Source organism: Mesocricetus auratus, unplaced genomic scaffold (assembly GCF_017639785.1).
Source record: "Mesocricetus auratus isolate SY011 unplaced genomic scaffold, BCM_Maur_2.0 Super-Scaffold_100676, whole genome shotgun sequence".
NCBI classification, from domain to species: domain Eukaryota; kingdom Metazoa; phylum Chordata; class Mammalia; order Rodentia; family Cricetidae; genus Mesocricetus; species Mesocricetus auratus.
Window position 1 is genome coordinate 16,511,937 of NW_024429266.1, and position 25,904 is coordinate 16,537,840.

The 25,904-nt window shown below is 41.9% G+C and overlaps 1 protein-coding gene and 1 pseudogene across 9 annotated transcripts in view; both read right to left on the reverse strand.

The window, feature by feature from the left end:
• Positions 1-25,904, reverse strand: part of Sdccag8 (SHH signaling and ciliogenesis regulator SDCCAG8) — a 196,834-nt gene that overhangs the window by 146,787 nt on the left and 24,143 nt on the right. For 8 of the 9 annotated variants that reach the window (XR_002384506.2, XM_021231888.2, XM_040738916.1 and 5 more), the window contains 5 exons: positions 21,199-21,342; positions 17,505-17,569; positions 17,041-17,229; positions 8,639-8,777; positions 976-1,128 (listed from right to left, as the gene is read on the reverse strand). Coding sequence is in view for 8 of the 9 variants with exons in the window: in XM_021231888.2 (XP_021087547.1) it covers positions 976-1,128; positions 8,639-8,777; positions 17,041-17,229; positions 17,505-17,569; positions 21,199-21,342 (690 nt within the window). In the remaining variant the exon portion in view is untranslated. Of the gene's footprint in view, positions 1-975; positions 1,129-8,638; positions 8,778-16,149; positions 16,240-17,040; positions 17,230-17,504; positions 17,570-21,198; positions 21,343-25,904 lie in introns of those variants that run through there. The other variant, XM_021231889.2, reaches the window with a different exon arrangement.
• Positions 2,117-3,118, reverse strand: LOC121137072 (annotated as a pseudogene).

A 25,904-nucleotide genomic window follows, 5' to 3' on the forward strand; every position in this document is an offset into this window, starting at 1 on the left:
CTGTTTTTACTGGCGCAAGGAGAAAAAGGAATGGAGGTTCCCTCGGGCACTGACTCTTTCAAAACTACCATGGAAACTTATTTAAATCTCTGTCCAGATTAAAAACTTAAGATTCAAAGGTTGAGGTAGAACCCCGCTTCCCAGAGAGGCTGAATAGCAAACAGCTCACCTCTTCGCATCTCCCAAGACGGCCTCGTGAGCCTTCTGGATGCTCCTTATAAACCCTTCTCCACCTTCTCCCTACAACTTCCTGTCGGGTAGCTGCTGACCCAGCCTCCAGACCTCAGGTGAATTTTATTTAATCAAACACACCTTTGCATCATTAAACAAATGTTCCAGAGTACAAGCAAAAGCAACACACCCTGAAATAAGATTCTACAGCAAACCAAGATGCTATTACTGCCCCCAGATGCCATAATTAACTCCCAGTGATCTCCTGGATCCAAGATGTCACCACCCCACCACATGACCTAACTGCAACCTGATTCTCCTGGCACATTCTTTAGTTCTACTCCAATTTATTAATACGGTGATTTTCCTCAAATAGTCATGTCATTACAACACTGTCCACTGTAATCCATTCAGGGGCTTAATGTCGCATTTGCATGAAATTTATAATACTCAGGTAGATTTTAAGAACATGGGCAATTTATTCCCTGTGTCCTTCTCCACACTTCACCCTCCACTGTTGCTCTTCCTGGACCTGACACTTTCTTCCCCTGAACTCAGTTCCTCACCTGACTCTCCCTCCATCTTTCTAGGCCTCACTTCAAAGTCCTCTGGCAAAAAGTCTCTCATGAGCGTCTAGGCTTGAACATATCTGCTTAGCAGCCACCTTTCCCTTAAGTCTGTACTTGATGGGACAGCAGCATTGGGCCTGTGGCTACATCCCCAGGGCCTCCAATTCATCTGCTGAAGCTGAAGGAGAAGCAGAAGGGATGCTGGGGCGGAGGTGAAGGAGAGGCAGAAAGGTACCTTTGACTCTGCATCCTCCCTCTCCTTGGTTACTTCTTTCTTTATCATCTCCTTCTCCAAAGCCCGTTTCTCTTGCTGAGCAGCAAGTTCCTTTTCCAGTCTCTCTGTCTGCCTCTCCAGCTCACTCTTCAGCTGCTCACACTGGATCAAAGCCTGCCAGACAAGACAGTGAGAAGGGACTTCAGGAGTGAGGGACGCAGCAGGGGAAATCAGACGGTTACACGGTCTCTCATTCAAGACGTTACACCCACTATAGCCCACCTGGATGACCGTTTGCCAACACCACTGACTGTCCACTGTCATAGCAGCGCCCCAATGTCCCACTGGCTCACAGATTTCCATTTCAGTGTTAAGGTTACAAGACATGTCTGGTTTACCAAAACAAATGCAACTCTGATTTTCAAAGTTCTCCAATGGAGTTAGTCCCAAGCTAAATCCTAGAGGAAGGTCTCAGAAAGGAAACTTAAAATTGGATTGTGAAAGAAAATGAAACAGTATATATATATATATATATATATATTTATAACTGAATCCCTTGGAGTCTGAAGTACTATGAAATGCAGAATTCTGTGCTTCAAAATACAATTGTGTTAGTGAAAACTACTTTCCATTAATCTAGTAAAGGCAAACAAACCTGCCAGTTTTACTGTTATAATGAATACTACTGGTATGAGTGAATAGAACCAATGTTTCCAGAAAACTTTCCTCCTGAACAACTTCAGCATCAACATCATCAAATATGAGGAGAGTAAGAACACCTGAGAAGCCAGCCCAACCCACACAGGAAGAGCAGAAGAATCCAGTGAGCACAGGAACATGAGGAAATGGCCCTCAGGCAGAGAGGCCAAGCCGTAGGCCGCTTCAGTGGAATGCACAGAGTGGAGCCGTAAGTCAGGTAAGCGAACCATGCTGACCACTGCCATGTGGCGGCCTCCTGCCTTCTGCCATGAGCACTCCTCTACCTTAATTTTTAAGACAGGGTCTCCCACTGAACCTGCAGCTTACCAATAGACTGGTTGGCTATCACGGCCCAGAGATCCCATCGCCCCTATCTGCTCCTCAGAGATGATGACAATCCAGGTGCACATGGCCTCATCTGGCTTTTTTTTTTTTTTTTTTTTTTTAGAGAGCTCTGGTGGTTTTGTTAAAGGCAGGCTTTTCTGGTTTACCACTCACCAGTCTGTTCTGGCATGCTTCTGATAACATCAGAGTCACCTGGGTCAGTGACAGCCAGGGTGCACACTCTGTAGTATTGTCCACATGTGTGCCCAATTCAGTGTTATTGCCGCTGTGGTGATGGACAGCGTTAGCCAACATGGCATAGTGCTCTATTTCAGACTTCCTCAAAGCCCGGAGTTGTCGGCGAGGGTGACCAACTTTGCTTTGCCCTGTCTAACCATCTTGAGAGTCTGTTTGTATCCCAGCATGTACTTCCCACTTTCCATAACAAGCTGGAGCCTAGAGTTGATCGACTCTTGGGACTTTTTCGTCTTCTTTTCGGCCACCATCTTCCTGCCAAAGGTATGGGACAGCCCTCAACCAAGAGCAGCCGCCAAGATGGTGAGAGAGTGAGAAAGGCCTCATCTGGCTTTTAATCTGGGTGTTGGGATTCAAACTCAGGTCTTAATGCTTGAATAGAAATCACTTTGCCCTCTGGACATAAGCCAGGGAGCTTGGAACCCCTGAGATCTAAGACTATCTCTCTTACAGTGCACCTCACCTGAAGCTGAGGGATTCCTAGCCCAATACTTACAGACTATTGCAGGATGCTATTCCTTATAATTCAAGGGCTCCATTTATTAATTTTCCAGAATCTCAGCTGACATCTAACCATGAGGGAAACTAAACTCTCAAAGTCCAGGTCACAACTAAAATGATGATATCCAAGTGGGCCTGCGCTCTGTTTTTCCTGGGAGAGTTGGTGTGGTGGCCTCTCCATCTCCTTCCTCAGTGGAAATGGCTGCCAACCATGAGGCTTGGAGGAGCTATGCTTTCCCAGCCAGTAAATCCAACTCAAGTTCTTCCTTTGCTGTCCCTACCAACATTTATTTCAAAACATAATTTATTTGACTTAGTATTTCTAATTCTAGTTTTATTAAGCCAAAGGTAAATTTTACTATCCTAAAGGAGTCAAACAATTTCCACAACAAAACTGACATCTGTCCACTAAAGTTTTGAAACAGAAAACCTATTTAGTGACATCTCTAATTTCCCTTCCCAACTGTTATGGATAGTTTCCTAGAAATCCCAGTGAAAAACTAATGAATAATAAATTAAGATATTATGAGGATTTACTGTTTACTGTTATTGAACATAAAATTTGAAACTTATGAATATGGATTATTTTTATGAAAAAGCCCATTAAATAAGAATGATTATCAACGTACTTAAGTGTCTTACTTATGAATAAAAAAAGTATTGCCTTTAATTTATACATACTTGTTTACCAGAAATGTGTCAATAAGTCTATGCTGAGACTATTTTCATAGGCATGCATCAGTGACCATGTTCTGAGAAACGCATCATTATGTAATTTTAAACTTACATAAGCCTAGATGTTATAGGTCATGTGACTGCCTTTGAAGCAATCAAGAAACACTAAATATGAAGTGGATGGGGCTGCTGCTGGTGTAATACACTGTTTCACAGTGAGCTTGCATACATGTGTGTATGCATGTATGTATGTATGTGGGATATGTATTATATATGTATGTATGATGAATGAATGTATGTGTATATGTATGTGGGATTCTAAAATAAAAATAAATAGAGCAAATATGTAAGCCAATAACAGCTGCCTTTTATTACTGAGGCTTACATACCACATATAACTGTCTATGCCACATTGCGATGCGGCAGTAAGCTGGCTTGTCCCAGTACCAGCACAAACACGCCTGTTAATACTACCATTTCAGTAGTTGATTGGAATTCCATCACCTCTCTTATGATCTTCTGTGGTGATACATTGTTTATGATCTAGTAAAGAAACTGAAGATCAGAATGCAAAGCCATCCACACTAGTCAGTCACAAAAGCTGGGCAGTGGTGGCACACACCTTTAATCCCAGGACTCAGGAGAAAGAGGCAGATGAATCTCTGTGAGTTCAAGAGCACCCAGGGCTATATGAGAGTGAATCAGCCTTAAAGAGTAACAGAGCTCCTGCCTTTAATCCCAGCACTAGAAAGGTATATAAGGAAGAAGCAAAGAGTCTCATGAGAAGCTGGGCGGTGGTGGCGCACGCCTTTAATCCCAGCACTCGGGAGGCAGAGGCAGGCGGATCTCTGTGAGTTCGAGGCCGGGCTGGACCGACAGCCTCCAAAACAATACAGAGAAACCCTGTCTCGTAAAAACAAAAAAAACAAACAAACAAAAAAAGAGTCTCATGAGAGATTTAGTTTTTGTCACAGGAAAGACAGGATTTCTATTTCAAAGAGCTAAGAGCCACTGGCTGGCTGCTTTACTTCTCTGGTCTTTCAGCTTGGACCCCAATATCTGTCTCTGGGTCTTTATTACTTGTGCTACAATCTTCTGGGGCCACTGTCCTTCTTGTGTTTTTATTTTTCAGCAGACAATGGGATGCAATGTGAACATTACTTCCATGGCCTATGATTGGAGTTCAATGCTGTTCTGATAAATGGTTCCACTCCAAGTGTAACAGGCTTTTTCTTTTGGGCAACCAACCAGCTCCCAAACGAGACACAGAGACTCATTAGTTTTCAATGCTCAGCCTAGCTTAGGCTACTTTCTGGCTAGCTCTTTTAACTCATATTAACCTGTTTTTCTTTATCTTTACATAATTAAACAAAAGCAGCACAAAACAAATGTAACACATCTTTACACAGTTAAAGTAATATTCCGTAGCATAAACAAAAGTAACACATCTTTGCCTGGCTAAACAAATGTTCCACAATATCCAAGCTTCTTATTCCTGATTTTTTGATTCTACCACAATCCAAGACACAGAATGGAGACATTTTTAAAAGAACAAACAAACACTTATTTCACCTTCTATGTTGCCATTTTAAAGAAAATCCTCTGTAGAATGTTCTCTCCTTTCTGATGTGCTCGTCCCATTTTCCTAAGCCTAAGCTCCACACATGACTCAGCATTACGCTCCTAGGACAGTCTGGGTGGTGGGAGGGCTGTGAACCTCTGCCAGCTGTTTCTTGGGGTTTTATCCACACAGTACTACAAACCCTCTGCCATTCCTTTTCTCTTTAAAAATTATCTTCGGTTGTAATAACTTACACTTTCAAGTACAACCTTTCACTGAGAACTTGCTATGCATTAAAATCTCTCTAAGTGGCTAGCATAGAGTCATTTCATTAACTCCATTAACAAATTTTAAGTGGTTCTTACCCTTCAGGTAAAAAACAACACCACAACAGTGCTTTGAAACATGAAATAATTTGCCCAAATCACAGATCTAGAAAGTGGAACAGTATAAATTTGATGAACAGCTATTTTACATCATTACCTGAAAATGACATTCATTGTGATCATATCAGATATTTGTTTTCTTAAAAACACAGTCACTACAAATGTAACAGTGCAATAAAGCAATGCGGTTTACCTGGAATGCAATACAAACAATGCCCACTAGATGGCAACAAACACCAAGAAACTAAGAAACAGACCTACTTATCACGTTGATGTGATGTGATGCAAGTCTAGGAGTTTTTACCTAAAGTTCTGTTGAGACATATGAGTTTTTCTTTGGGGGGGTAGAGAATTAAAAGATAGTAAGTATGGATATTTTCCATTTAGAACTACCTTTTAATCCAAACTACGTTACAAGCAGTCATTGCCTTCATTCCTGTCAATTTGGTAAAAATACCAGATTCACAGTATGCAACACCTCCTCCCTTCCTTATTTATTCTTCTCTCATATAATACATCCCAACCACAGTTTCCCCTCCTTCTATGCTTCCAAACCCCACCCTCCACCCCCCCACCCCCAATGCTCTCCTTCAAAAGGGAGCAGGCCTTCCAGGGACATCCACCAAATGTGGCATAAACAAGTTATATAAGACTAGGCACAAACCCTCATATCAAGGCTGAGAAAGATGACCCAGTAGGAGGAAAAAGGTCTCAAGAGCCAGCAAGAGTCAGAGACAACCACACTCCCACTGTAGGGGTCCCACAAAAACACCAAGCTAACAACCGGAACACATATGCAGAGGGCCTACAGAAAACCCATGATGGCTTCAAACTTGCCTGTCAGCCCTATGAGCACCTATGCGCCCTGCTTAGTTGATTCTGTGGGCCACATTCTCCTGGTGTACTTGATTCCCCTGGCTCTTACAAGTCCCCTCCCCTACTTCCACAGGGTTTCCCAGGCTCCAAGGGTAGGGACCTGATGAAGATTTCCAATCTGGGCTCTCTCCCTGCGTCATGTTTGGCTGTGGGTCTCTGCATCTGCTCCCATTAGCTGTTGGAGTCGGAGGCTAAAGTGAAGAGTTTTGGATTGATTACATAGGCAGAGAAACTCTCAAAACAGCTCAGTATAGATTCTGTCCCATGGTTATTAGCATTAACTCTAATGAAGATAAATTATGAAAAGGAGCAAGCGGAGCAAGGAAAAATATTTGAGGAGAAAGAGAGCACCAGGAAGTGGAATGGAGCTAAGTCCTGTGTTCAAGGAGATAACAGATTAAGAAATGGAATAAAGGGAGTAGTGACCTCAGGGCAAGATCCCACTAAGCTTCCAACTTGTGAAAAGGAACTAAAGAAAAATTTAGAGCCCAGTGTGGTGGCATGGAGGTGCATGCCTCTGATCCCAGCAATGGGAAGGCAGAGGCTGGTGGATCTCTAAGTTTGAGGCCAGCCTGGTCTCCAGATCCAGTTTCAGGACAGCCCAGCTTGGGCAGTGACGGACAAAAAGCTGGTGAGGATGTAATTGAATGAGGGGCCATGTTCCAGCCACAGTAAGCAGCAGAACTTGGCAGGTTCAGCCTCGTGGCTCTGGATGGGCTATGGAATTTGCCTCCATGTCCAAAGAAAGGTGCTGAGGCCAGGCATGTGTCAGGGGTGTTTCTGAATGGAGGTCTAGAGAGGCTATTCATGAAGCTATGAAGGTGAAGGCTGGATTGCCTTGGAGACCCCAAGATGTTGGAGATGCCACAACTGCGGCATACTTCTGAGGAGAGCTGCTAACAGGGAGTGGAAACAGCCCAAGAAACAAGTGTGTTGTTGCAGTTAACAAAGCTGAATGGAACTGGAGATCTGAAGAGCATTTTGACATCAGACATGGATGCAGTTTGGAGTTTGCCCAGCTGGTTTTCAGTCTTGCTTTGGTCCAGTATTTCCTTGCTCACTTTCCTGCGTTCTGGAATGGTAATGTATATACTGTGCCATTATACATTGGAACTAAGTGATCTGTTTCTTGATTTTGATTTTATAGGAGATTACAGTTAAGAGATTATATGAATCTCAGAAGAGATTTTAAACTTTGGACTTTCAAACACCGTTGAGACTGTGATAGACTATGGGGACTTTTGAAATTAGACTAAATGCATTTTGCATTATAATACTGTTAATCAGCTTATGGGGGTCAGGGAATGGAATGTGGAAGTTTGAATGTAACTGGCCCCCATAATCTCACAGGAAGTGGCATTGTTAGGAGGTGTGTCGGAGGAAGCCTGTCACTGTGGGGATTGAGCTTTGAGATTTCCTATGCTCAGGATACTGCCCAGTGTCTCAATCAACTTTCTGTTGCCTACAAGGTGTAGTTACTACTCCAGCACTACTCTGCCTGCACGCCACCATGCTCTCCACCACGCTGATAATGGGCTGAACCTCTGAAACTGTAAGCAAGTCACCCCAACTAAATGTTTTCATTTGTAAGAGCTGTGTGGTCATGGTGTCTCTTCGCAGCAATGAAACACTAACTAAGACACAGTATTTGTGTAGAATTTATCAAATGAGCACCCATATGCCAAAACCACAAATCTAAAATTTCAAAACTTCTTGAAATCTTATTAGCACTCAAAAGACTTCAGGTTTGACATGTACTTCAGATCATGGTTATTCAATGTGCACACATGTTAGACACATGCTGTCTAACACAACCACCAGTGATGACATGTTCTCTGTCTGCTCTACCACTGTGGTTATTTATGGCTACCTGTGCCTATTAAACACTTGAAATACAGCCAGCAACACGTCAAAGAAAAATACAGAACTTTAATTGATTAATGTGTGGTCCTCAAACACAGTGATCAATCAATAGTAGCCTCCAATTATTAGTGTAAACTACTAGTATGTCTAATTTAGCTCAGAATGGATCCAAATTCACATTTAAAGATATAACCAGACACACAGGGTGATTAACATTGGCATATGCAGACATCCTATAAGTCCCTTTAGCCATACAGGAACATAGATGAGCAAGTGACCCAGCACTGAAAACTCTCTCCAACCCCCACAGCATGTTCCCATACTGTTCTACAATCTCTGAATATTCAGTCATAGGAGAGAAATATGCAGAGGAATAAGAATTCTCCAAATAGCAGGATTGCCTAATTTAGAGATGTCAGCATTAGTGGACTGGCATCTGTTTTATGTGCTTGGGATTAGTTTAGTTATGAAAAATAATCACAGAAATATACAGGGGAAAAGCAGTGGCTGTGTATTGGTATCCATGTCCATCCGTTAGACTTGCCTTGGTCTTTTCAAAGTTGGCTTCCTCGGTCATCTGCACAGCCTGCTTCACCTGTTTATAGGCACTTGTCTCTCTCTGCTGCACTTCTGCCAGGCTGCTCCGCACAGACACTAGTGCAGACATTAAGTCATCCCGTTCTCTGTGAGCACAAAAAGAACACCCCAATGAGAAGGGACCATGTGATCGTGTACTCAGAAGTCAGAAGAAAGGAAAGCGTTCCCGTATAAAAGGACTGCTATGGACAGCCTGCCCAGCATGGATTAAAGCACAATCCAGAGAATGACCCTCTGTCCTCCCTCAGCAGTAGCAGGCAGAGCGGCCTGAAAGACTGAGGCGTTCATTGCAGGACCACATCTGCGTGGGACAATGCCCTTCTGTGGAAGGGGTTGGCACATGCGGGAACACAGCGCAAAGCCTCCATAAGAGCGAATCACTTAGGAAAAGGAAGGGGAGGGGCTGGGAAAAGGGACCAAGTTCAGAAGACGATGCTGCTCATCTAGGGCAGCCTTCCAACGAGGGGCCGAGTGGAAAAGAGTGACTGTCTGAAGAGAAACCAGGGTCTCCCTCCTTGGCAGGGGCGGGATGCAGAGGCAGTGCCATGACATCTTCTCCTGCTCGACTGAACTAATATAAACCCTTCCTTTTGTAGCTTTTTCATGGGCCTCATTTATTCTTCTCGCCCAAAAATTCTCTCAGCTAGTTATGAACAAAACCTGTAGTTTGTTCACTTGCTCTTTTTATTTCAGTGGGTGGTATTATGGGACCCTCAAGCCCTCTGGTTATATATATGACACTCAAGTTTAACAAAATCTTGACCACTGGTTTTGATCCTGAATTAGTTTCATCCACTTCTAAACAAGTTTCAGATGTCCACTAAGATAGGATGCTTGTCAGAGGCAGCCTTAGGCAGAATACTAATTTTGAGGCATGTAAAATAGTAGGGATCCAGTTTCATAGGTGTAGGGAGAGATCTTAAGAACTCTAGAGCTGACCACGCCCAGTTGAGCGTGGTCACAGGTACATAGAACGTTCGGGGGATAAAAGCGCTGTGGGGAAGGAGAGGCTCTCTCTCTTGGATTCCGGTTGCTTCAGGGCGTGTCAGCGCTACGGGCACATAAGATTTCTCCCTACACATGGGTTAAATAAACTCCCGATCAAATTCTCAAGATGATTTGGAACTTATCACTGCATAAAAAGCTCCAGTAGAGGGGGCTGGAGAGACAGCTCAGGTAAGAGACTTTGCTCTTCTTGAGGATCTGGGTTCAGCACCTACATTAAGTGGCTCACAACCAGCTGTAAGTTCAATTCCTCAGGATCCAATGCTTTCTTCCATCTGACACAGCCACCTGCGTGCACGTGGTGCCCATGCAGACAAGCTGACACACACATGCAAAAAATTCTCAGTTGCATATCCAGTGGGCCATAGAGAAAGATGAGGTGATTGATTTTCTACACATGCAGAGCAAAACGCAAAGCATGCTGGACTGTACATGTGCCATCATGTACACTGTCAAGACGACCAGCTTCCCAATGCAGCACCCAAACCAATGCAACAAAGGCTGAGTTTGCTTCCCACTGCCAGGTTCCAAACTGTCAGAGAAGAAATAACTGGGACTGAGCTTCTAGCAAACATTAAGGAGCTGTTTGGAAGACTGCAAACACTGAGCTTGAATACCCTTCTAAACAGACCAATCACTCCTTCGCACAAATCTCCCAAAGACAAGAATTTAAACTATCTATGGTGTTTGGAAAACAGCCATATTTTAAGAAACATGTGATGTTGAACACATTCATAAGAGCTCTTTTTGTTAAAAATTGTTACAAATAGCATGAAATTCTTGGAATTATGATGAGCTCCCCTTTAGAGCTCCCTGATTTGTTTTAAATTGATGTAAATTACTCAATTTTTTTATTCTAAATGAAATAAAAAGTTAATTGTTCTGATTGAAAATATGAAGCACAATAATTATGTGGAAAAGTGGAAGACTAAAAAGCAGAATAAATTAGTCTACAGTAAAAGATAAATTGAATGCAAGCAAAATAGAATTTGTACTTATTTGAGTTGCAAAAAAAGTCTAACATAAGGGGGGGGCTAGCTTCAGAGGATATACAACCCAAAAGGACCTATGATTCTAGAAGAAAGTCATTCTTCAAGGATCACAGTTCAGTCTGAGAATCATGTGGTTACCTCCCTTAAGTTCCCAAGAGATACTGAATAGCAAAAGTCATAACTCAGTGATATCCTTTATCTGCCCTGTTACTAGAAAGTTAGCTTCCTAGTTCCAAAGAGAATGGCAAGCCACCTCAGTGTGTGGAAAACAGTTAGCAGATGCCACACTGCCAAGGTCTAACAGATGTGCTTCTCATAGCAGACATCTTTAATCCACTCATTTATTTGGGGGGCACGCTCTTATCAAGAGTAGTATTTGTCACACAGTAGATGCTCAACAGAATAAATGACAAGAAGAACAAATGTGTGTGGCCTACAAGATGACTCACTGGGTGAAAGCACTTGCTGTCAAGGCTGACCAGCTGAGCTGGGTCCCAAGGACCTACATGGTGGGAAGAATGAACCATCTCCTGAAAGAGGTCCTCTGACCTTCACATGTATGCCATGTTGTGCATATGTGCACACACAAACATATGCACACACAATAAATCAATGGAGAATTAAAACCTAAAATTTAACAACTTTACAATAGTTTTACCTGCTTTTTTCCATATTAAAAATATTAAAAAGCTCAAGTGTATGAATATGGAAATCCCCAATGGGGAGACTTCAGAAGTGACACCAAAAGAAAGTTCCCTGTCAGTTATGAGATTTAAATGGAAAAGGTCATTATTATTTAAAGAGCAAAGAAAAGTTAGTTCTTCTAGTTGAAGATGTCTCAGAATGCAAATTCATCCACTCTTAAGCCACAGAATATCATTAAAGATGAAGCCAAACACAGATGTTTCATTAAATCATCTTTCAGGAGATGGCAAGCGAGTAACTGAACATCTGCACGGACTGAACTGACCTACTCCAGCTTCCTACCGAGGCCCACGGGAGATTGTGGAGAGCCATCTTGGCAGTGCAGGACCCTACACTTCGTCGCTGCAGCTCACCTTTGGCTGTGTTTCAGCTCTCTCATTTCCCCAACAGCGAATACTCAGGAAACAAAGAGCTCTGGGTCCAGGCGTGTCAGTGGGAAGCCTTGCCTGCTTCTACCCCCATCTCCATCTGTCTGTCATTTTCCTAGCTGATCTCCTGTTTTTCACCCCACACTTGGCCTCTTGCATTGGACAAGACTACAGTTATCTGTTCTTGGGACTTAAGAAGTCACCATGGCAGGCAGTCAGGTGGACTATTGGGCAGCTGCACTCCTGCTCCTGAAGGGCAAATCCAGTGCTAGGTCCAAGGATGCTCTCACAGAGGGACAGACACATGTGACATCATCTTCCAAGGAAAAGCTCTGTAAGCACTTAAAAACCGCACACGGGTGACTTCAGGGACTCCACCGGGGAGTGTCCTTAGGAAACGGGGCAGCCACAGGATGTTAAACTCATGCTATTCCACAGCCCGGGTACGAAGCAGTTAGGAAGGAAAGACACACAGGAACACAACTGGGAGTCCAGAGAGGACAGGTCTGAGCTAGCGCTCTCTGGTGACTGTAGCACACGGGGAACTCCATGCAGCAGTCAGAGCAGGGAATACCCAGGTAAAGGCATGTGCCTAGGACACAAAGGACAAGGTTGCTTTCAGAGATGCATGTCAACTTTATCTTGAAATATGGACTAACTAGGAAATGCCATTATTAATTTTAAGCATTTAGAATAAACATTATTACTCTTGGTTTTAAGAGTAAGTCCAGGAGGCTGATGAAACATTTCTTTGTTCCGCATTTTTGGAAAGTTCCCCTGCTGTAGTCTTTCAAAGCCAAGTGGACAGAAGCCTGCCAAGAATCACAACATGGACCAAAATCCCAGGACAGCACTATGGGAAACATTTCTAAAAAAAAAAAAGTAACCAGGATTTCTCTGATGGTTTTGAACTACCACCTTGATAGTTAAATCATGGAGAAAAAGAATGAAAGAAGTAAATATTATTTTGACCTACTTACAGCACGAAGCAGCCTGAGTGGAAAGCACTTCAGAAGAATTTAAATCAACTCAAAAAGCAAATATGAAGCTACTCACTACAAATCCCTACAAGCCCAATATAAGTGACCACAAGCAGATGGGTGGTCTGGTCCCTGTGTTAACGCCTCATCCCCTCCTGTCACACAAGCCCCCGCTGAATCACACATTCACGCAGCACTTGCTGGAAGATGGACCTGAGTCAGCTGACGACTGACCTCGAAAGGCCATAGTTCAAAAAGGCTCCAGGAAACTCTTTGGATCTATCATACGTAAGGTTCAATTTCTGAATTTTACCTAAAACCATGTAGCATGTACCGACTTTAAATACACAAATCTAGAAATCCAAACCTGAGACACACTAGGTGCTTTTCAGAGCCAGCGTGACACTCAGTCGGCAAGCCTGTGCGTTGATAAGTCAGAAAGGTCTAAGCACCAGATTAGACAGAGGGAGCCATACAACCCCAAAACTTCTAAAAATCATAAAAGCAGAGACCTTTCACCCTGTTCTGTTACTAAAGCTGAACACGAAGCTCTGCTGACAGAGCAGAAACGGGAACTAAGCAGTCTGGCATTTCCTTTCTGAGGCTGAGATCAAACCTAAGATAGTGACAGCAGAATTCCTAACTGACAAACTAACTTCTAAATGGAAGCCAGATGTTCAGTCACTGCAGACATCTTAGTCTCTGGGCACCACGTTTTTTCACACCCTAGAAGACTAAAGCAACAGAGGCTACACCTGCTTTTATTTGCTGAGTGATTTTAGACAACTAGTTAAAACGGCTTTTGAAATTCTACTTAATATAAAATCTTTAAAAATTTTTTATTTTTATAATATTTCCACATAAATTAGTTACCAATAGGATTAAAGTCTATTTGAAACAAATCTTGAATTCTAGTGTGCTTTTTATAGTTTAACCATTGTTAAATATCTGGTGTCTAGTCTTTTAAATTTTTTCTATGAACCTAGGGAAAATATCAAATACTGTATTTGACTTAGAAAATCAAATGGCTTTGTGTTGGTGTTATCTTTAGTAGTTTTATTTAGTTTGGAGTTAGTCTCACATTAGTTCACATGTGTCCTCCACACTTCTTTATGTGTGAACATGTATGTGCAAGTTTGTGTGAACTATGTGTGTGGGTATGCATACATCACCTTAATTTTTCATATTTATCTACTCTCTCTGTGTGTGTGTGTGTGTGTGTGTGTGTGTTTTACACGTGCATGTGCCACAGTACACCTGTGAGATCAGAGGACGGCCTGGAGGAGTTGTTCTCTCCTTCCATTGTGTGGGTTCTGAGATGGAACTTAGACCATCCGCAGCTTTGCTGGTGGAGTCATCTCTCCAGCCTCCGATTCTTTTTTTTTTCAAGACAGGGTTTCTCTGTGGTTTTAGAGGCTGTCCTGGAACTAGCTCATGTAGACCAGGCTTGTCTAGAACTCACAGAGGTCCGCCTGCCTCTGCCTCCCAAGTGCTGGGATTAAAGGCTTGCGCCACCACCACCCTGTATTCTTTTTATTTTTTTAATACTGCCCATAAAGCATTATAGTTGATACAACGACAGTTTAGATTCCCTTTGAAGGCTACCCAGGTTTCCACACCATTACAAATAGTGCTGCAGAAGCATTCTTTATGTGTGCTCTATTGTGAGCACATATGAGCTTTTCTTCACAGGAAACCAGGATGCATAATTTAAATAGTAGTGGATGGAGCTACATCACCCTGCCAAGTGGCTAGGCTAGTTTCATAGCCTCTCCAGCAAAGCATGAAAAACGTTTGCTTAATCTTGACCTCACTGCAATCATCAATCACTTATTTTCACCAGTCTGATGGAATAGTTTTCTCTTGACTTGAATTTCCTTAAGTATAAATTGCGGGGATGAATATCTTTTTATACACCCAAACTTCCTCTCTCACAAACCCCCTCCCTTTACTCATAGTGCAGCTAGTCAGTGTGTCATTTTCTATTTCAAAACTTTGCATGCTCTACTATTAGTTAGTTATTCATGAAAAGTATTTCCCCAGTCTTTTACTGTAATTTGCAATAGTTTATTTTAAGTAAATTAATCACTTAAAATTATTTTACAGTGCGAGGAACTAAACCTTGGACATGCTGGATCAGTAACCCTCCTCTGAGCTACATATCCAACCTTATGTTCTTGAGATGAGATCTTGCTGTATAGTTTAGGCTGGCTTAGACCTCTCAATTCCTCTGCTGTGGTCTACCAAGTGCTGTTATTACAGGTGTGGGCTACCATGTCCAGTGCCCATGAATTAACTTTTTAATGGGTCGAGGGAATAACTGTTTTTCTGTTTATGCCTTTCTCTTTGCATGTCATGATTAGGATACAATTTCAAGGCTGTCCATTTACTTCTATACTTTCATAACCTGAATTACATTTGGCTCGTTATAAATAATTCATTTTTGTAGAGTTACAGCAAAGCTGGAGCTGCAGGTCCAAATGCCCTTCCGGCTAAGGCCTAAATGGATGGCAAAGAGCTGAGTCTCAGCAGACAATAATTAAAATATCAGTAGATTCATGTGCAGCCACTAAGTCAACAGAAAAACATGAGTAAACTACAGTCCTATTCTTTTTGTTACTGAGTCACTGCTTCTGGAGTTATAATACTTTCCACACAAAATGCTTTTTAAGATGAAAGAATTCTTACTATGTTTTTTCAATAGCCTAGCTCAGCCCTTGTCAAATAACAAGTATTCACTATATATTACTTGGGTCTGAAAATCTATTATATATATATGTATGCATATATATTAATAAAGGTAATTGTTTTATTGAATATATGTGAAAGCTTTTTTTAACAATAATATAATATTTAACAAAATCAAGACCATCACTGCTGATCTCAACCATCAGTCATCCCTGGCAGCTCTGCTTTTGTACAGAAATCATACACTGATCATGTGTGTACGTCACAGGAACAACACTAACCCTCTTCTACTCTGTGAAGCGCGGGGTCTGTAGTATTTGGTGTCGAGATAGAGTTCAGCAGTAGAATGCAGAGAGTTTATAAAGCACAGATACCATCTCAACTGCTGTTCAAAACATCTAGTATTGTTTGAAAAGTGAGGAGAGGCTCAGGAAGGTTAAATAACGGTAGTGAGATTACATACTAAAACTAGACTAGGAATCCAAGGCAGTCTGCCTCAAAACTCAGTGCCCCTGTTCATACAGTTAAGCTATCTTGGTAAAAATCCCACAAAGGTATAATAAAGCAATTTGTCTGCAGCTCAAGACAGCAAACTGTCTGCCTATAATGATCAAAGTCAGTCCATGTTTGTACACCGACTCCAACTACAGGATCTCCGATGGCTAAGCACTCAACACCTACCTTAGCACAAGAAAACAAGCACAAACACCCAGTACCCACCTGAGCCACATACTTTGATAGGATCCAGAGCTGAAGCAATAAACAAAGTATCAGTGCTGCTTTCCTGTGTACACGATGTATTCTAAAACTACAGAGGAAATGGTGAAGTCAGTTGAAGACCAAGAGGGTGGGGCTTAGGGAGGGAATACCTCTGAGATGGATTCTGCCTGGGCTTTTACAATGAGCAGAACAGACAGAGAGGGGACAAGAGTCTTCAGCATAGGAAAGCACAGACTGCAAACCAGCACTGGGTGCTATAATAAATAATAATTTTCAATTTCTACTTAATGAAATTTTTACAGGAAAAAAAGACTTCTTCCAGAAGAAGCTGGAATAAGAGATGATCACGGAGGACTGTAGTATTTCAGCCGGGGCCAGAACTTGGACAAAAGCTTCTCTATAATTGCTTGCTAGCCAGCCTTCATCTGCCAATACTTTGACAGTTACATCCTTCTTGCGCTAACTCAGAATATTCTTTGCAATAGGCACACAAAGAAGATGTGCTGATGGTCCATTTTGTCTAAACCACACTGGTAAATCCAAGATATGGTGCAATCTAAGGAATTCCCATCCTACTCGGTCTTGAGAAGAGCAGTGTTAAGACTGGGGTCACTGAACTGGGAGACCCATGAAGATTATCTATTTCAGTTCTCTTACTTCAAGTGAGACTTGAACTAAGAGATAAAATGATTCGTTCAGTGGTACAGTTCCCACAGCTGGCAGACCAGACCCTAGCAATCCTTTCTTCAAGAAAGCTACAATAAAGGAACTATCTAAAATCTGGCTTACTTGGAGCCTAACGACGTGGCTTAGCATGGGATCGAAGGACACAATGCCTTAGAGACATGATGCTCTCCACTGGCAAAGACTGCAGAAATGATGCATACTTACTTAGTCAGTGTCTCGATGGCCTGGATGTGCACGTTGCTATGGGTCTGGGAAAGAACAGCCTCGTGCTGGGCACATTTCAAACAGAGGCCACCCACGCGGCTGGACGCTCCTGCAGCCAGAAGAGACTCTTTATGCTTCAGTCTTTCCTTAAGATCCTCACAGTTTTTCTGATATTCAACTAAGTCCTTCCTAAAAGAAAGTGAAAAAGTCTAGGCAATGTCCAGGGAAAAGTACAGTACTTTCAAATGAAGCATCAGGGAGAACTTTTACCGCCATTGGTGGTGTTTATGTGTGGTGTCTTACTTCTTACCACAGTCGTGAAACACAGTGATTGCTTTGTTGTTGAACCACATATAAAATGCTATCAGGTAATGCAAATGTTGATAACAGTTAGGTCATCAGACATTAAGGTCTATCTTAAGAACCCATCCTTAGGTTCTATCTGTAAGTGGAGAATTTTTTACCTCAGAAGCATCAGTTGAGACTCCAGAAGTTCATTCTTCGACTCATATGTGAGTTTCAGCCTCTCCTGTGGAACAGGTAGGAAAGCACATTTTTTTTTGCCATGTCTTATTTTCATAAGAAAATGTAAATTCTAAATAGTAACCCAAGTTTTTCTCTCTTACCCACAGGAAGAACAATGCTGCAGGGTGTTGTCACCAGCTCACTCTGACTGTGTTGTCACCAGCTCGCTCTGACTCTGTGTTGTCACCAGCTCACTCTGACTGTGTTGTCACCAGCTCACTCTGACTGTGTTGTCACCAGCTCACTCTGACTGTGTTGTCACCAGCTCACTCTGACTCTGTGTCACCAGCTCACTCTGACTGTGTTGTCACCAGCTCACTCTGACTCCCCTGTTCTGGCTATAGGTGAATGTCAATAAATGGTCCCAAAATGGTGACTGCCTACAATTTTTATTTTCTTTCATAACTGCACATAGTAGGTCTACCCTTAAAAGTGTGACTCCACAGAAAATTGGTTGTCATTTAGTAGCTTCATGAGGGTAAAGCCCACACCTTAACAGAGTCACCCATTGTAAGTGAAGCATGCCTGACATGCAATATATACATATAACCAATAAAAAAGACTAAAAGTTTAATGCCTACCATGATCAGCCAAATGACCACCCTATCTGTCAGCCAGCTCTATATGCAACCTACCATTTAACAAGTACTTTTTCAGTATCTACACAAAGCTGCCTCGAACCTCAGCAAGAGCTTACACTCTACAAGGAACAGAAGGCACATGACTCTCTGAGATAAATAGAAGGGACAACAGAACACAGCTAAAAGAAGTCCATCGGGCTTCCCAGAACAGGTGTTAAGACTTGAAGGATGGTTTCGGGATGTGGGAGGCTACAGATCTAAGGACACTGCACCGTATCTTTGAGCATCCTGACTGCAGCACTGGAAGATAAAATGTTAAGAGAAAGAGTGGCTGGACATGAGGGAAACAGGAAAGCTGGGGACATGGGAAGAATAAAAATGTTAAGAAACCAATGTAGCCTAGGCACTGGATACACATGGAAACTTTTTATCAGACTGAATCACACATCAGAATAAAGGGGGAAAGAAGCTTATAAAGAAGTAATTGCAAATACATAAGTAAGAGGTCAAACTGTGAACCAGAGAAACCCAACAATAAACACTGAAATGTAAGTTTCTAATATAGAAGTATTCAAGAGTCAGGTTGACCGACTTTTATAATCGGTTAGCTGTGAGATAGGAAAAAACCCTAAAAATAATCCAAGTTTTCTGAATTGAGCAACAAAGTGAATGCTAGTGCCAAATATTATTTAAGATCAATTAAGGAGAGAAAAGGAACTCATAAAAATAATTCAAACAATGGACAAAAAGGAATAGTACAATAAAAAGAACTCAAAAAGCAAGGTGGTCGGTCATGTTGACTGAACACCCACTGTATGAGTAATCCCGCTGGGCAGTGGTGGCACACGCCTTTAATCCCAGCACTCGGGAGGCAGAGGCCTGCGGATCTCTGTGAGTTCGAGGCTGGGCTGGACCGACAGCCTCCAAAACAATACAGAGAAACCCTGTCTTGTAAAAACCAAAAAAAAAAAATGGCACAGATAACATATCTTAGAACTAACATCAGAATGGCTGAAAGCTGAAGACCAGGTGTGTGCTTCCTCAAGGAAATTCCCCTCAGATACAAATATACAGATAGGTTAAAAATAAAGGACAGGAAAGGAGAAAATTCTTAAAAAGTATGACTTAGTAAAACTGCAAAATCTGTAAATTTTATATCATGTAATGAGTTAGGAAATGAAATATGAAAATATATGTCACTTATGATAGCATCCAAACCAAGATAGGGCTAGTTCTAATGAAAGATATTTAAGTCCTTCACTCAGAGAAACTAACAACTGCCAAGCATGGCAGTACGTTCCATAAGCCCTGCACTTCAGGGGCCCAGGCAGAAAGATCAGGAGTTCTAGACCAACCTGGGATAGAACATGCTCCAGGGCATCCTGGGCTACACGCAAGACCCTGTTTCAAGAAACCCAAGGTCCAGGATTACAACTCAGCAATTCAATGCTTGGCCTAGCTGTGCATGGCCCATGTTTTGATTCCTAGCACCTCAAAGAGACAAAAAAAAACTAAGAAAAATTAAGAGATGACTTAAATAAATGGAGTTGTATGCAGTTCACAAGGATGGGTGAAATGGTCTTACAAGGATATTAATTCCCAAATGACACATCCTCTAGAGGTAATCTCAGGCAAACTCCACAATGTGTGTGGAGGTGAAAGGGGCCAAAATAGCACAGGTATTCTTTTGACACAGTCTACCAGACTTAGGCTGTCATAGTCATGACAGCATAATATGAGCTCGATGAGACAGATGCTGAAGCAGAGCCACTCGTAACCTGTGGGAAAGGTGTGTGATCCAGGAGAAGTTCACAAGAGTATACTCACCTTACATGGGCAAGGCCTTGCATTGAACCCTCAATATCACAAAAACAAAATGCATAAAGTAAACCATGAAGGCAAAGGACTACCTTTTCAATAAACAGAACTCTGACAGATTGATAAACGCATGTGTGAAAAACAAAAGGTGATTGGTGTGCTTCACATCACCTGTCAAGATGAATTCTGGGCAGATTGCACATCTAAATGCAAAAGGTACAGCTATACTCTCTGGAAAACACATTAGGAAAATATTATTGTGTCTAAGTCGGAAGAGACTTTGTAAAGAAGGCACTACTGAATGAATAAACAATGAATTCTTTGTAAGTAAAGCAAGCAATTAGTTACCAGAAGAATTAAAAAGTAAGCAACTCACAATTGAGACTGCGATCTTACTATACATAGTAAAATGTGTGTGTATGTGGGGGCAGATAGGAAGACGCTCAACTGTCTGCTAAGTTTGAGAATAAAGGAGATAAGAACACAAGGACGGGGCTGGAGACATGGCTCCATGGCTAAGAGCACTGGCTGCTCTTCCAGAGGTCACAAGTTTGATTCCCAGCATCCACACGGTGGCTCACAACCATCTGTAATGAGATCTGGTGCCCTCTTCTGGCCTGCAGGTGTACATGCAGAGCATTCCTACATTAAAAAATAAAAAAATTTAAAAAAACAAAACCATAGGGTCAAGAACGGGATAAATAGAAAACCACAGACATCAGACTTACTAAAGAAACCGCTTTAAGCGACTGCCTTGAATGCAGCCAAAGAGCAACAAGAAGAAGCATAGCCAAAGAGCTACAGAAACGGGATGTTCCAAAAAGCAACCAAGAAAAACTCTAGATAGAAAAAAATACAGCAAGTGATATGACAGCTCCCTTGGAGGGGTTCGAGAGTGGATGTGGACAAAGCACTGGTGAGCTGAAGGGTGACTGGAATGCTTAGCTCAAAGGACCAAAGGGGAAAGGTGAACAATGACCATATGATCCAACAAGTCCACTTCTAGGTGTAACTCAAGATACAAAGAGACGCAAAAAAAAAAAAAAAAGACCGCGCACGCCTTTAATCCCAGCACTCGGGAGGCAGAGGCAGGCGGATCTCTGTGAGTTCGAGACCAGCCTGGACTACCAAGCGAGTTCCAGGACAGCCTCCAAAGCCACAGAGAAACCCTGTCTCGAAAAACCAAAAAAAAAAAAAAAAAAAAAGAAAAGAAAAAGACCCACCCCAAACTCACCAGCTCTAGCTTCCACTTTTTAGCATCACCAGAGGATGCAGTTTTGCCGGTTTCAGCAGCATCACCATGAGAAAATGGTGTCTTTGCAGCTTCATCCACCCTAGAATCTTCTCCTGTCTTAATCCAAGAATCCTGAATGTGTCCCTAAAATAAAATGCACCATTAGTTGCAGCTGGCACTCAACATTAAATAAATATGCAGACTATAAATGGTCCACAGCCCCCACCCATGAGGAAACGCACATGCTGAGGCTCTAAGTCCAGCATCACTTTGCATGGTCACGCTATTAGGGCTCTGCTGGAAATGGGTGGAACAGGGTCAAGTGCCCACATGTACAGAGAATAATCCAAATAGCCAGAGAGAAGCCTGGATGCCTATGTATTCACTGTTCTCAACAGAAACCTCAGTTTGTCTTTCATTTTCCGTATTTCATAGAGGCTAATGCATGGGTGCCATTTTCAGTACCAAAAAAAGGAAAGAAAAATAGAACCCATGTGGCAGCAAACACAAGTGACATGGGCCACACATGTCAGGGACTCAAAAAGGAGTGGTGGGGACAGGGCATATAGATAAAATGTGTCATAAGCAAACAGGAACAGCCATTGCCATGTGGAAACAGAAACCCACATCACCACAAAATTAGAAGCAAGGCAGGTTATTGTTCTTCATTGAAAACACTAAATGCTGGCTCACAGTTGGTCAACCTAGATGAACCTATAATCTGCTTTCAACATTCAAGGAGATAAGTACTTTAAAAATCTGGGAAATGTATGGGGGCGGTAAGGACTACCACACTTATATTAGTTTAGAGCGACCAATAATCCCTGAGCCTTTGCTGAGCACCAAAGGATGCAGTACTCATAGAGAAGGCGAGGCCCTGAGTTACATGCGGCAGTGTCATACTGATCTGCAATGTGGCCAACGACATTCTAGAACAGCGCTAATTCCACTCCATATTCTGTTGCAAGCTCAGTTTAGTGCAGCATGTATACAGCACCTACTGTGTTCAGACATGTGTACAGGACCTACTGGGTGCATACAAGTGTATACATGTGTATGTGTATTATGTTAAAAAAACTGTGCTAATTACTTGGAATACAAAAGTTTAGCTCCAAGGAGTTTACAGTTTGAGGGAAAACACACTCCAAAGTAGACAATTAGGAGTCTGAAAGGTAAGTTCTGGGCAGCAGGTGTGCCGGAGGACCAAGTACGGTCAACTACACTTCCATCTTGGCCCCCTCCTCATACCTACACCAGTTTCTGCAAGACTTTCTTTAAAAAGCCCCAGTCTGAAGTTTGACGTGTTTGATATGATGGTACCTCATGTAGAACTCCTCCTACTATACAGGAGTTTTTTGGGTTTTGCGTTCTCTCTCTCTCTCTCTCTCTCTCTCTCTCTCTCTCTCTCTCTCTCTCTCTCTCTCTCTCTCTCTGTCTCACACACACAAACACACACACACACACCAAACACACCAATCTCACCTCTCCCTGTTATTCCTTCTCTCTCCTCCCTGCTATCCCACCTATAAACCTAATAATTTTTTCTCTAAAGCTGACCCTCTGTGACCTATGATCTTCATTTTAATTTCCTAGACAAGAACTTGAAAGCCACTGGCTTTGGGTGACTTTGGTGGCCATTGAGTTTTCTAGGATCATAGCTCTTCAAGCCAAGAAAATATCAGTTGTTCTCAAAGACACTGCAATATCTCCACATGAGGACTAAACCAGAATACAGGAAGGATGTTAAGAGAAATCAGAAATCCAAATTAGTTTCTGGAAAGGTTTTGGTCCTGTTGTACCATTTAGATGGGAAAAACTTACAGAAAGAGGCCACCTCCCAAGAAAACCTGGAGAGGAAATGAGCACAGCGCCCTCAGGAGTGTTCATAGAAAGCTCACTATTACCAGAGGTAAAGCAGAAGGGGAGAGAAGAGGAAACCGGACAATCAAGAGGGGTCCCAGGCAAAAAATTTGCAACCTATTGTGTAAGTAGGTCTGGCTCTTGCTAGATTGCTCATATTCAAAGGTGCTCTGGAGTCAGCAACGAATGAGGGCACTAATCTCCTCTAGAGAAACTGGCTAAAACACACAGGCTACAGATGCTGACTCATGATATAAAATATTATTATTCTTTAGAATAAGTGCTTGTCTTCTACACATAGCTTTTAAAAACTTGAATAGTATTTAACCAATATATTTTTAATCCTTAAAATAATTGAAAACATCTTTACTTATTGTCAGAAACATTAACAAAGAAAATAACTCAGAAATTTTATACATACTTTGAGTAAATGCCAAAATTTCTAATAAGTACATATTTTAATATTATTATACCTTTTAGGTATTATTATACCTTTTAAGTACAGAGAAAACTTTCCTGGAAGGGAAATTTCATAAGAATTAAAAAATGATTTAAAAATGAATGGCATATACTTAGTTTTATGGTTTTCTTAAAATAATTTATTATTTTTATTTTCTGTCTACTGGAGTTTTGCCTGCAGGCATGTCCATGTGAACATGTCCATGTGCACATTCTTTTGGCAAATACTCTTTGCTCAGACTGCCATGTGCTGTGCCATGACTCCCTCCCCCATGCATTGCTCATTTCTCCTGATAAGCTACCATGTGTGTGCTGGGAATCGAACCCAGGTCTTCTGGAAGAGCAGCTAGTTCTCCTAACTGCTGAGCCATCCCTCTAGCCCTGTATAGTTTTAGTCATAAAATATGATCACCATTTTTCTATAACATCTAAGTCATCAACTAGGAAAAAGTTCCAAGTCTTGTTGGCTAGCCTACAAGTGCATAGATAAGATGGAGAACAAAGAAGACTCCTCCCTTCCCTGGGAGGAGTCTCATGTCAATAAGGTCTAGTGCAGTATGAACATCTCTCACTAATTTATGTACATTCACAGCAAAATACCAGGTTAGGGAAATGGGCTCAGGAGCCACAGTTCTGGGCTCCAGTCCTTGCTTTTCCATTTTCCAGTTCTGTGATGGTATACCAGTTACTTAGATTACTTAACTACTGCATAGTTCAACTGTAACCTGCCTCATAGAGTTATTGTGAAGCTGAAATAATACAAGATAAATAATAGGCTTGATACAGTGCCTGACAAACCCATGCAGTCAGGACAAATGATAGTTATTACTATGTCACTTTCAGTTATTCACAAAAGAGGACATTGCACAACACTGGGAAATCTAAGTTCAAATTAACCAATACCATTGCTAAGATTTAGTGCAAACATTTGTGTCACTAAAAAGTCCTACTCTTCCTTAGAAAAAATATTCTTAACCTACTGACAGTTAAGATCTCCTAATAATCTTATTAATCTTAGCTGGACTACAGTATGCACTGGTGAAATACCTGTTTATCTACCCAAGAAAAAAGCAGGGGCAAACTGTTCTGTAAGTGGATACTCCAGAAGACTAAGAGGGTCAGCTGCCATACCTACAAGTCATTTCAATCTTTGCAGCGCTTTTCATTTCATGTGAATGAGTAAGATTGACAGCAAAACCTCTCTGGAACCCTGTTCATCCTAAGATCATGACTGTAGTTTTCTTTTGGCAAATACTCTTTGCTCAGACTGCCAGGCAGATGTGCTGTGCCATGACTCCCTCCCCCATGCACCGCTCACTTCTGCTGCCCTCGTAGTCACTTGTCTGCCTGGTTTCCTCTCTCACTCCACTTCCTCTCCCCCCCCTTCTTCGCCACTCTATAAATATTGAAGACCATGAATAACTGACTCTGCTTAGTGATTTTATAGTTTTAAGGAAAGCACAAGACTATTTTTCAAATGGGCTATTCCCAAGTACTTTTTATAGGGTGTATGTCTTTTTCAATTTGACATTCAAATTATAAGTACTAAGATAGAATTTTTAACCACCAATATTAATTATATAAAGCTTCAAAATAATTGTATATCAAAGGGTAAGTAACTTGTCACAAATGTAAAAGGAAACAGAAAAACAAATGGAAACACTAATCATGTCTTCACTGGTGAGTTTTCAGATGCTTCTCAACAGCAAATTCTTACACACACGACTCAAGGATCAGAAATTAAACACTGAGTCAGACTGGGGCAAGAAAGCTTCAAAACCAAAATCAGATGATATCTAAGTACATCATCAAGACTCTCACCTATTCTTCTTAGTAGACGATATCTAAGTACATCATCAAGACTCTCACCTATTCTTCTTAGTAGACGATATCTAAGTACATCATCAAGACTCTCACATATTCTTCTTAGTAGACGATATCTAAGTACATCATCAAGACTCTCACATATTCTTCTTAGTAGACCTGATTTACTAATAACACTTAATTAAAAAATAAAACCCCAAAACAAAACCCCACAAAGGACAAAGTAAGCTACAACCAGCAAGTACTAAAGTCTCCCATGGAAAACCACAGATACAGCTGACCTGAGAGTTCACGACTCTAGACCCACAGCTAGGGAGCCTCCATGGGACAGATCTAGGCACTCTGCATGTGGGTGACATTTATATACGTAGTCTGTTTGTAGGGCCCCTATCAGTGGGACCAGGATCTGTCCCTAGCACATGAGCTGGCTCTTTGGAGCCCATTCCCTATGGTGGGATGCCTTGCTCAGCCTTGATGAAGTGGGGAGGAGCTTGGTCCTGCTTCAACTTGATAAGCCAGGCTTTGTTGACTCCCATGGGAAGCCTTACCTTTTCTGAGGAGTG